Raw genomic sequence first — 12,810 nt, 5'->3', positions numbered from 1 at the left:
GGTACTGCCCGGGTGAATGGTATACTTGCTCTTATGTGCCTCTCCCAATAACTCTTCTCGGGTCTCGGGATCACTCGATACCCATAGTCGATCCTTAAACCATATACTTCCATCCTCCTTGCGCTGGAAAGCAGTGTCTTCTTGCAATGCCAATGCCTCCATCTTTCTGTACTGCGAGTCTTCTTTTTGCTTAATCATGATCCGCTCTCGTAGCTCTGATCGTACAGTCATACTAGACATCCTAAGTACGCCTTGATCATCGGAGAAAGGTCTCCATTCTCTGAACTCAGAAATCATCTTCCATCCAAGATTTACCAGGCTAGAAAGATTTCCCCCAGCCTTACGACTAAGGGCATCAGCAACAACATTTGCTTTCCCTGGATGGTACGAGATTGTAAATTCATAGTCCTTGATGAACTCGAGTCACCTTCTTTGTCGCATATTAAGTTCCTTCTGAGAAACCAGATACTTCAAGCTCTTGTGATCAGTGAAGACTTCAAACTGCTCTCCATATAGATAATGTCTCCAAACCTTTAAAGCAAAAACCACGGCCGCCAACTCTAGGTAGTGAGTGGGGTAGTTGCTCTCATGAATCTTCAGTTGTCGTGATGCATATGCAATGACCTTGCCGTGCTGCATCAATACACACCCCAATCCAGTACCAGAAGCGTCCGTGTATACCACGAATCCTCCGCTTCCAGACGGTAAGGCTAACACCGGAGCTGTGGTAAGCTTAGTTTTAAGGGTTTGAAAACTTTCTTCACTTTTCTCATTCCATTCAAACTTTACCCCTTTTTGTAGAAGCTTGGTCATTGGCATAGCAATTTGGGAGAAGTCTTGGATGAATCGCGTATAGTAGCCAGCTAATCCTAAGAAGCTTCGGATTTCGCTGACATTCTTTGGTTGTGACCAATTCATCACAGCTTCAACTTTGGCGGGATCTACTGAAACTCCATCCTTCGAGACTACGTGTCCAAGGAACATGACTTCTTCAAGCCAAAATTTGCATTTCGAGAACTTGGGATATAACTGATGTGTCCGGAGGGTTTCTAAAACAATTTTCAGATGTTCTTTGTGTTCCTCCACATTTTCTGAGTATATCAGTATGTCATCAATGAAGATAATGACAAAAGAGTCTAAGTATGGCCTGAATACCCGATTCATCAGGTCCATGAATGCTGCAGGAGCATTCGTGAGTCCAAATGGCATCACCACAAACTCAAAATGCCCATATCAGGTTCAAAATGCTGACTTTGGGATATCTTCATCTTTTATTCTCAACTGATGGTAAACTGACCTCAAATCAATCTTAGAAAAGACTCTTGCTCTTTTCAATTGATCAAATAGGTCCTCAATACGGGGTAGAGAATATTTGTTCTTCACTGTTGCTTGGTTCAACATTCTATAGTCTATGCATAGTCTCATAGACCCGTCCTTCTTTTTCACGAACAGGACCGGTGCTACACATGGAGACGTACTCGGTCGTACAAAACCACGCTCCATCAGTTCTTGCAACTGCTTCTTCAGTTCTTCCAACTTTGCTGGTGCCATCCGATAAGGTGCTCTTGATATTGGCTTTGTACCTAGCATTAGTTCAATCCCAAACTCGACTTCCCGCTGAGGAGGAAGTCCAGGAAGTTCTTCTGGGAATACATCGACAAAATCGTGGACAATTTCCAAATCCTCTAGCCGAGTTAGTTTTGTTTCACCTCCGATCATACTGACCAGGAAAGTCATATCTCCCCGACGGAGATACTTTTGGGCCTTGAGGGTCGAAATAACCATTTTCTTGATTCCAGGCCTTGCTAATCGAAATTCTACTTTCGGCATATCCGGTCGAGACAGAATTACTTTTCCTTCTCTACAGAGGACTTTAGCATAGTGTTCAAAGAGCCAATCCATACCCAGTATGACATCGTATTCGGTCATATCAAGTATGATTAGATTGGCAAGTAAGTTGTGTTCTCCTAAAATAACTTCTACTTCTGGCATATAGTTCACACAAACTTCATTGAATCCTATAGGGTTATACACTACTAGTTCTTGATTCAATGATTCTGTGGGGATTCTAAGTTGTTTTGCAAAATATAAGAAAATGAAGGAATGAGAAGCTTCATAGTCAAATAAGACAAGGGCAGCTTGGCCCGAAACAAGCACGGTACCTTACACAAGGTCCCCCTTCTCCAGTTGGTCAGCTGTAGTAGCATACACACGTCCAGCTACGTGTTGTGGAGCCGCCTGAGGCTGTGGTGGTGCACGATGTTGCTGAGGCTGTTGTCCTCCAGTGTCGCGCCGTGCATCATCGGTCTGCTTCTTTCGACACTCCTTGATGTAGTGCCCCATCTTTTCACAGTATAGACATCCTCCTGTCTCACGGGGACACTGTTGTCCGGGGTGAAAATGGTTACACTTCTGACACCTTTGATTTTGTCCTGGCATGTGTCGGGTACCTCCGTCATGCCTTGGTTTCTTAGTTTGATGGTTGAAACGTTTTCCACCAAACCTCTTCTTGAACTCGGGTTTCTAAACCCCCGTTCTGTTCTTTTGCGACTTTTGCCCCTCCTTCCAGTCATCGTCGAGGAGAGTCACAACCTGAATAACAAGGATAGTTGATAACTAGTCAACGTTTCTTGATAGTCTAAGTGTTAATTTTGTTAACTTAAAATAAGACTTGTATCACAATTAATATAGTGATTTTACCTGAATGGCTTCGTCAAGGCTCTTTGGCCCTCGAGTATAAAGACGGTTTCTCAAGCCCGTCTTCAAGCCTTGAGCAAACTTCATTGCTCGATCTTCATCCGATGTATACACATTTGGGCAATAGCGTTCCAAACTGTGGAACTTAGTGATGTACTCGGCGAGGGACATCTCACCCTGCTGTAGGTCCAAGAACTCTTGCATCTTCTTCGCCCTCTCGTGCTTCGGAAAGTAGACAACGTTAAAAACTTCTATGAACTCCGTCCAAGATACAAGACCATCCTGGAACTTGACTGCCCTGGTAGTTTCCCACCACTTTTCAGCATGATCCTTGAGACGATATGTCCCAAAGTCCACTCGACGCTCCTCGGGCACCTCCAGTACACGGAAGATACGTTCAATCTCCCGGATCCAACTCTCAGCAGCTTCTGGATCCGTCTTTCCGGAGAAAGCAGGAGGATCCATGTCCATGAATTTCTTGTAGGACATAGTCCCACCATTTGTACTCTTCTCATGGGCCACATGTTGTAGATTGTCGCCCATCTGCTGCATTGTCATAGCTTGCTGGCCTACTACTTCGGCCAGGTTATGTAGCGTTTCCATAATATCATTGCAACGATTTGCCCACGCCATCTATTTGAGCAAATAAAATTCATTATAACTTGAGCTATGATTTTGTGAATTAGTCGTACGCACTCATATGTTTCTTGTTTCTACATTATAAAAATAACATTTCTACATACTTACAGAGTAATCGCGGTCGCTGAAAGAGCCAAGATCTCAAATTATTCAGTCCTGCTCTGATACCAAAGTTGTAACGCACCAACTTTGCATTGGAAGTGCGAAATGTTAGACTCGGTCCATGTACAAATGAATTTAATCCATTTGGGGGTAGATCAACTCCATACTCATGCTGGCCAGTATTTGTAACTCCATACAACCTTCCACCAAGCTTGTGTATGAAACGTCCAAATCTTTTCTTATCTCTGTTGATCCCTGGTCCGACCTCACCTGGCCAAAATCTTGATGTATATCTAAGGCCATTGATTGATGAACTAAAAGTATTGTGGGATGATGGTGTTACCACGTATGATGCCCAGAAAAAACAAAATTTCAACAAGAAGGCCGTTGTTCTATGGACAATCAGTGACTTCCCTGCATATGGTATGCTATCTGGTTGGAGCACACATGGGAGGCTGGCTTGTCCGTACTGCTTGGAGGATTCCAAAGCTTTTAGATTGAGGCATGGAAGGAAGTCTTGCTGGTTTGAGTGTCATCATCGATTTCTACCTAGCGACTATCCATTCCGACGACAAAAGAATGCGTTTAAAGCGGGCACAACTGAAACGGAAGGTCGATCCTCAAGATTGTCTGGCATAGAGATTCTAAGAAGATTGCGATATTTTCCAGATGTATTAACAGACGCCCGATGTCCTACACCCTTCCGTGGATTTGGGAAGTATCATAATTGGACAAAGAAATCTATTTTTTGGGAACTACCGTATTGGCCGACCCTATTGATACGACATAATTTGGATGTGATGCATGTAGAGAAAAATGTGTTTGATAATGTGTTCAATACAGTAATGAATGTTAAAGGAAAAATGAAGGATAATTCGAAGGCCCGTATGGATTTAAAATTAATATGTAAAAGACCAGAATTGGAACTCAAAGAGTATAATGGCAAAGTACTGAAACCAAAGGCAAAGTACGTGCTCGGACCTGATCAAATAAAACATGTATGTCAATGGTTGAGACAACTGAGATTTCCAGATAGATATGTCTCTAACATTGCTCGGGCTGTGAAGATTGACGATGAACAGTTATATGGGTTGAAGAGCCATGATTGTCATATCTTTATGCAACGATTGATACCCCTAGCATTCCATGATATGTTAGACAAACCTATATGGGGTGTATTGTCTGAGTTGAGCGGATTTTTCAGAACATTGTGCGCATCGGAGGTCATAGTATCAGATATAAAGAATCTCAAGGACTTTGTCATCACCATTGTTTGTCTGCTAGAAAAGATATTTCCGCCAGCATTTTTCGATGTTATGAAACATTTGATCATACATCTGCCATATGAACTAAGGGTTGGTGACCCTGTGCAATATCGATCGATGTACCCATTTGCAAGATATATGTTTTTTTATATTTGTCTCTTTAATGACAGATATTTAAAATTTGAAATGTATATTCTTGTCAGATGCATGTTTGACCTAAAAAAAAGGTTTGTAATAAAGCAAGAGTAGAAGGGTCTATTTGTGAGGCGTACACTTTAGAAGAGATTTCAAATTTCTCATCTATGTACTTCGAACCACATATTCCAACACGTTACACATGTCTGCCCCATAACGATGATGGAGAACAAGTAACTGTAGCTGACAAGCTGTCGATATTTCAACCACTTGGGCATGTATTTGGTAGTTGCCGATCAAGGCTATTGATAGATCGAGAGCAAGACGCAACACACATCTATATTCTTTTTAATTGCTCAGCGATCGACCCATACATCGAGTAAGTATATGTAGATGCAACACAATTATAAATCCTTTTATGTTCTATATGTGGATACATGGCTCAGTAATATAAGTATTTGTGGTTTGCAGATGATTTGATCTGGAGTTGCAAAGAGAAGTTTCACATCTCACTGATGCAGAAGTACAAAAAGAACGTGAAACTAAGTTTGTGGAGTGGTTGAAACAGTTGGTAAAGAAGCTAACATAAATTTTGTACTTATAAACAACACTAAGTTACTTAATTGATCGTGATCACAATCATTGTTTATGTCTGTGCGTAGGTCCGCCATGGTGATGTTAAAGATCAAGGAATATGTGATTTAGAAAATGGTCCGACCAAAGTTGTGCAATGCTACAACGGGTACATCGTAAATGGTTATCGATTCCATACAAAAGATTACGGTATAAACAAATCAACGATAAATAGTGGTGTGTGTGTCAAGGGTAGCAACTATGGTGAAAATGAACATGATTACTACAGTGTTATAGAGGAAATAATGGAGTTGACTTACTTAGGCATAAATAACAAGGTAATTTTATTCAAGTGTCATTGGTTTGATCCAACTGCAACAAGACTCAACAAAGCTTCAGGCATTGTGGAGGTGAATCATAAATCCAGGTTTGGAACATATGAACCATTCATATTAGCCTCGCAAGCTCAACAAGTTTATTATACTTCATATCCGAGTATTAAAAAGTCAGATAGAAATGAATGGTGGGCAGTTTGCAAGGTGAAGTCTAAACTATACCCCGAGTATGATCAGTTATAGGAAGATGAGTTAGTTGAAGACAATAATTACTATCAATCAGATGATGTCTATGACTTCGCTTATGGTCACGATGTTGCGCATGATATGCATGTCATATCTCCATTGGCGGATGAAACATTCATAGAGGAATGTGATCCAAATGATGTACTAAGTGGATGGGCAAACAATGAAGAAGAAGAAGAAGAAAAAAAAAAAAGTCAAACTGGTGACGAGGACGAATTCTCAAGCTAGTAAGCAAAATCTTGTACTACAAACCTCTATTTAAATGCATTGCAGTACTTGATGTGAATGATTTGAAATATTTGAATGTATTGTAATACTTGATGCGAATGAATAAGTTGTATTGCAATACTTGGTGTGAATGATTAAAAATTTTATTTGAATGTATTGTAATACTTGATACGAATGATTCGAATGCATTGCAATACTTGATGTGAATGATTTGAATTATTTGAATGTATTGTAATACTTGATGCGAATGCATGAGTTGTATTGCAACACTTGATGTGAATGATTAAAAATTTTATTTGAATGTATTGTAATACTTGATACGAATTATTTGAATGCATTGTAATACTTGATGTGAATGATTTGAATTATTTGAATGTATTGTAAGACTTGATACGAATGATTTGAATGCATTGCAATACTTGATGTGAATGATTTGAATTATTTGAATGTATTGTAATACTTGATACGAATGATTCGAATGCATTGCAATACTTGATGTGAATGATTTAAATTATTTGAATGTATTGTAATTTATGCAACAAATGATTTGAATTATTGCAATACTTGATGTGAATGATTTGAATTATTTGAATGCATTGTAATGCTTGATGTGAATGACTTGAATGCATTGCAGTACCTGATATGAATGATTTGAATTATTGTAATACTTGATGTGAATGACTTGAAAGTATTGTAGTACTTGATGTGAATTATTTGATTGTATTGTATGACATATGTTATTTGTTAGAATATGATTCGTGGAGGTTACAGTGGTTGCTCATCCAGTAGTAGCCAGGTCCAACCTTCATCTTCACGGGCTCCTGTGATAGGTATATTGATTAACTAATTGGATGCTTGATTAGTTCAAATGTGCATTCTAAGAACTTCTAACGTATTTTTTTACAGATGATGTTTCGCCTATACACGACCCACCTACACCAGTTGATCACACAATTCAGGAGCCAACACAGAAAGCAGAGTCTTCTCAATATGGCACAAGAAGACTCATTTGAATAGTGTATATCAATAATCGACCGTAAGTATTTCGTTTTCAATTAGTGCATATCTTATAAATATTTTATATTGATATTTACTGTGTAACAATTCATGTGCAGCATAAGGTTTGAGCCACAAGAAGTAGTACGGAGATTAGGAATTCACTTCTTCAACATCTACCAGGATCGGTTGCTCAATGAAAAGAGTACCCAAAGGAGGTGTTAGACAGATTGTGGTCCTCATTCACGGTATACATTTGTTCCTCACAGTTAATGTGTTTCATATTTAATTTTTTTAAGTAATGTCTACTAACTTTCTGAAAATATTTGTAGGCTTCGAATCGCTTCGCAACTACGATAGAAGAAAATGATGCAAGGAAGGTGTGGCAGAAGGTGGCTGTCAATCGATTTGCAGACATGCTGCACACTATGAAGACTGCAGCAAAAAAAGCATCTGGCGTAATAGATGATCCACTACAGTGGAAGGGCCATGGCCCTATTACTATCAGGAGAGATTATTGGGATGAAATGTGCGATAAGTGGGCAAGAGATGCATTTCGAAATCGCTCTGCGAAGGCTGCACAAAATCGAGCGAAAATGCTCGAAGCCCATCTACACACAGGTGGATCTAAGACATTTGGGAGCCACCTGAAGAAAATGGTAACTCATTAATATATAATATTAATTTTATAAGTATTGTTGCAAACTTGTGAACTAAATCTTTTGTCCTTTAACTTCGCAATAAGCAGAAAAATGAGACATTGTACCATATAAGGACGTGTTTGTTGAAACACATAAACGGAAGACCACGGGAGTCTTCGTATCAGAGAAGGCGAGAACGACAACGGTATGTATTTATTCTATTAATAATCATTGCAATATATATGCAAGTTATCATAATGTTATCATTAATTATTAATGCATACTTTAAACATTATTTTGTAGGAGGCATATGAGCAACAGATGGTAGATCGATATGGCGATGACGCTACTCAACATCCATCATTTGATCCTACAGCATGGGTGACTGCAGCAGGTGAACCCAAAAAAGGTCGCGTGTTCGGGTTTGGGAGTAATATGAACACTTCACCAGTTATTGCTTCTTCCAGTTACGGCTCACCGACTTCTTGCGCCGACATAAGCTCCAAGAAGCAGACTATTCTTTCTGGTGATGATGTATGCCAGATCGTTACGGAATCACTGAATAACTACTTCCATGACACCGTCGCCCCCTTTCTCTGAAATGAGATCAACAATCTTATTCTGAACAGGGGATCTTCGATTCCAACTCCCTCTCAGGTATAATCACATATTCAGTTTTTTGTCTGCCTTAGAACACATATGAGCATAATTGAATCACATATATAACATTTTTGTCTGCCTTAGAGCACATATGAGCATGATAGAATCACATATAGAGTTTTTTGCCTGCCTTAGAGCACATATGAGCATGCTATAATCACATATAAAGTTTTTTGTCTGCCTTAGAGCACATATGAGCATGATAGAATCACATATAAAGTTTTTTTGACTACCTTAGAACACATATGAGCATGCTATAATCACATATTCATTTTTTTGACTGCCTGAGAACACATATGAGCATGTTATAATCACATATTCAGTTTTTTGACTACTTTAAAACACATATGAGCATGCCAAAATCACATATAGAGTTTTTTTACTGCCTTAGAACATATATCATTCATGATAGAATCACATATAAAGGTTTTTGCTTTGCCTGCCTTAGAGCACATATGAGCATGATGGAATCACATATAGAGTTTTTCTGTCTACCTTAGAATACATATGAGCAAGCTATAATCACATATTCAATTTTTTGACTGCCTTAGCACACATACGAACATGATTGAATCACATATATAGCTTTTTGTCTGCCTTAAAGCACATATGAGCATGGTAGAATCACATATAGAGTTTTTCTAGCTGCCTTAGAACTCATCTGAGCATGATATAATCGCATATAAAATATTTTTAATGCCTTAAAACACATATAATTCATGATAGAATCACATATAGAGTTTTTTGCCTGCCTTAGAGCACATATGAGAATGCTATAATCACATATAAAAATTTTTTATTGCCTTAGAACACATATGAGCACATGATAGAATCACATATAAAGTTTTTTTGACTGCCTTATAACACATATGAGCATGCTATAATCACATATTCATTTTTTTGACTGCCTGAGAACACATATGAGCATGTTATAATCGCATATTCAGTTTTTTGGCTACTTTAAAACACATATGAGCATGCCAAAATCACATATAGAGTTTTTTTACTGCCTTAGAACATATATCATTCATGATAGAATCACATATAAAGTTTTTTGCTTTGCCTGCCTTAGAGCACATATGAGCATGATAGAATCACATATAGAGTTTTTCTGTTTGTCTTAGAACACATATGAGCATGCTATAATCACATATTTAATTTTTTGACTGCCTTAGCACACATACGAGCATGATCGAATCACATATATAGCCTTTTGCCTGCCTTAAAGCACATATGAGAATGGTAGAATCACATATAAAGTTTTTCTAGCTGCCTTAGAACTCATCTAAGCATGATATAATGGCATATAAAAAAATTTTAATGCCTTAAAACACATATAATTCATGATAGAATCACATATAGAGTTTTTTGCCTGCCTTAGAGCACATATGAGCATGCTATAATCACATATACAATTTTTTTATTGCCTTAGAACACATTTGAGCACGTGATAGAATCACATGTAGTGTGTAATTTATTTCATTATATTTTGTTTATCAATACTGACTGTTCTTTTCTTGTGTAGGCTGTTAGCGATAATCAGCGTAGCGGAGCTGAAGAGACAGATAAAGGCAATGAACAAGAAGACGCACAAAATCTTGGCGATGATTAAAGAACTGTGTTGAAGAAGTTCTAATTTTTTTTGTTTCCTAATTGTAATTGTTGAATTGTAAATAATTAAACCTGTTAATTTTAAGGTGGAACGATTAATTGTTTGTAGATTCCTTTTATATGGAAATTTTTGTGTAGTTTATTTTTTATTTACAGAAAATATAAATTGTACAGGAAATATAAATCGTATCGTTCTCGGTATTTAATTTTCAAATAAATTTTTTAATTTTTTTTCGTGTTTGCGACGGAAACATCCGTCGCTATGGATATAAACCTAGCGACGGCGTAGCGACGAAAACAGTCGTCGCTATGCATATAAATCTAGCGATGGCTTAGCGACAGACGTAAATCCGTCGCCAAGCCGAGGTCGCTGTTTAGTACCGACGGATTGGCGACGGAATACATCGCTCGTTATTCCGTCGCAAGTAGCGACGGACCGAGCGACGAATTTATTTAGTCGCCAGTTAGCGTCGAAAAATTCACGACGTAAGCATACCGTCGCTTCGTCGTCGCTAATCCGTCGCTAAGCCGGTTAGCGACGGAATGTGGTCGTCGCTAATCCACTGCTTTGTTGTGGTGCATACCATACAAATTCCAACTTGAATCGTCCGTCCCAACACAAATTTCAGCTTGGACTGAGCGTTAGCATACAAATGTCATTGGTGGGACTTGGGTTTCAGTCATTATCCATTTTTGCACGCCTCTTAAATCTTATGATGAAAGTTGTTTTGATCAAATCTGACTTTATAGATAGATTCAGCGTGGACGATTCAGTAATAATTGCCCTTGGGTTGCATTTTTTGTTTGTCAACATTTAATTTTTCTAATAACAAAAAAAATCCTTTAAATAACAAAAAAAAATCCTTCACATAGATTTCAGCTTTAAATGAATGATAATTTGCATCAATGAAATAATAAGGAAGTGTATAAAGATAAGGATGACTTGAGGGCTGATTGAAAACGATTTGGATTGGTGGGCGCAAGGAAAGGGGATGGAGTCAAGGAGCCTTGAATGGAAAAAACCGTGGCACCCAAAACACATCCAAAAAGTAGTTTTTTTTTTTCATTTTCTTTTTTTTTTCAACAGAGAAATCTAGGTTAGTTGGACCCTACCAGTTATACAACCACATACCATTGGGATTCTACAAAGTGAAGTTCACCGACTGCTCCTGCCAGACAAGAGGAGCCCCCTTGGTCCAAACAGTAGGTTTTTACATAGATGGCCCTCAATTTTTTTTGATGAAGTTCACTTCCTAGATGAATGACATCATCTAAGGATAAATGGACGACTGAGAATCGACCAAAGTGAGGTGCTTTTGATAGGTGTTGGGTGTCGTTCATTTCCATGATGAGCGGCGCTGCTTGGACCTGATACTCAATCGAGCATAGTAAGGAAGCGTGCGAACTTGAGTAAAGACACCACCATTTGTGATCCACTCTCTTTGTTTTTTCACCTTCCAAGAGAGAGAGAGAGAGAGAGAGAGAGAGAGAGAGAGAGAGAGAGAGAGAGAGAGAGCATAAATAATTCCTCAACTACAAAACTTTTGCTAGGAGGGCATCCTTCTTTGAAAACAAAAAAAGTTGAAGGGGATCCTACAATGGGTAGACCACATGCTTTAGTCATCCCACTTCATGCGCAAGGCCACGTCGCACCTCTCATGGAGCTCTCGCATCACCTATCTAGCCATGGCGTTCTTGTCACCTTCATTAATTCCATCTTTGGCTGACAGCCTCAGTTGTGGTGCCCAACAGCAGAGCGGCGCACTCAAAGTGTGCAATGTGATTGCACCTCATCTGTCGTCCAGATCCACCGATACATGGATAAGGGGCTGTGGCCCACGCTTTGATCCACCAATAGTGCAAAATTCTCCCAAAGCCTTAGATCTCGTCTGATACGGAGCGCCGGTTCTGGTGGAGATCCCTCGGATCTCCAATCTGAGTTAATGAAATGCAGCCTAAAAGAACATGCCTAATTCCCTTCTGATTTATTTTCTTTCTTCCTAATAAGGAGCCTAAATCATTCCTGTTTGGAATCTAAGAACTGAGATAGGAGTTTGATGCATTGATTTGGCAAAAAGTTGGTCAAACTACCACTGGTGGCTGTTTGGAAGCTGGTAGCTGCAGGGATGAGAGTTAATGCATTTACGATGGTAAGTGGCATTGTATTTGTATTTACACTAAAGCATGGAATTAACAGCTACCACCTGAAATGCCAGTTCCCATCCCAGCTACTACTTTCTTAACAGGGCCATATCAATGTTAATGAGCTTGATTTTGAGTCGGTTTAGACACTGCTGAATATCCCAATGTTATGACCTTCAAAGTTTGTACCAGTCTTCGCTGAATGTCAATGACAATTTATGGAACCATTCTTTTGGTGGTGTCAGGTTTTCCAAAGGACGACAAATTGATCCACTTGTCTGAGAGAGTGCCAGACATGAACCCAGCTCACCTATGTTGGGTGCCCTTTGGAGACACCAAACAACAGGAGGGCTTCTTCAAGTACCTCTTGAAGTGCGTTGATGCAATGGAAGACCTAGATCACATACTCTGCAACTCATTTCCAGAACTCGAGTTGTCGGCTTTCGAGATCATCGGAAATGTTGTACCAGTAGGCCCTCTTGTCTCAGCTAACCACCCCAAGCACCAACCATCCTCATTTTGGCAAGAAGACTTGAGTTG

The 12,810-nt window shown here is 39.1% G+C and overlaps 1 protein-coding gene across 1 annotated transcript; it reads right to left on the bottom strand.

Moving 5' to 3' along the window:
- Nucleotides 1–2,523: 2,523 nt before the first annotated feature.
- Nucleotides 2,524–3,330, bottom strand: LOC149837677 (uncharacterized). Its single transcript, XM_090008096.1, has 3 exons — nucleotides 3,274–3,330; nucleotides 2,701–3,135; nucleotides 2,524–2,592 (listed from the first exon to the last, which is right to left on the bottom strand). Exons 1-3 carry the CDS (start codon nucleotides 3,328–3,330, stop codon nucleotides 2,524–2,526), a joined length of 561 nt encoding a protein of 186 aa, XP_089864222.1.
- Nucleotides 3,331–12,810: the final 9,480 nt, after the last annotated feature.

This window comes from Nuphar pumila, chromosome 5 (assembly GCF_984573655.1).
Source record: "Nuphar pumila chromosome 5, dmNupPumi1.hap1.1, whole genome shotgun sequence".
NCBI classification, from domain to species: domain Eukaryota; kingdom Viridiplantae; phylum Streptophyta; class Magnoliopsida; order Nymphaeales; family Nymphaeaceae; genus Nuphar; species Nuphar pumila.
The sequence above is the reverse complement of the archived record's forward strand: the minus strand, read 5'-3'. Positions and strand labels throughout refer to the sequence as shown.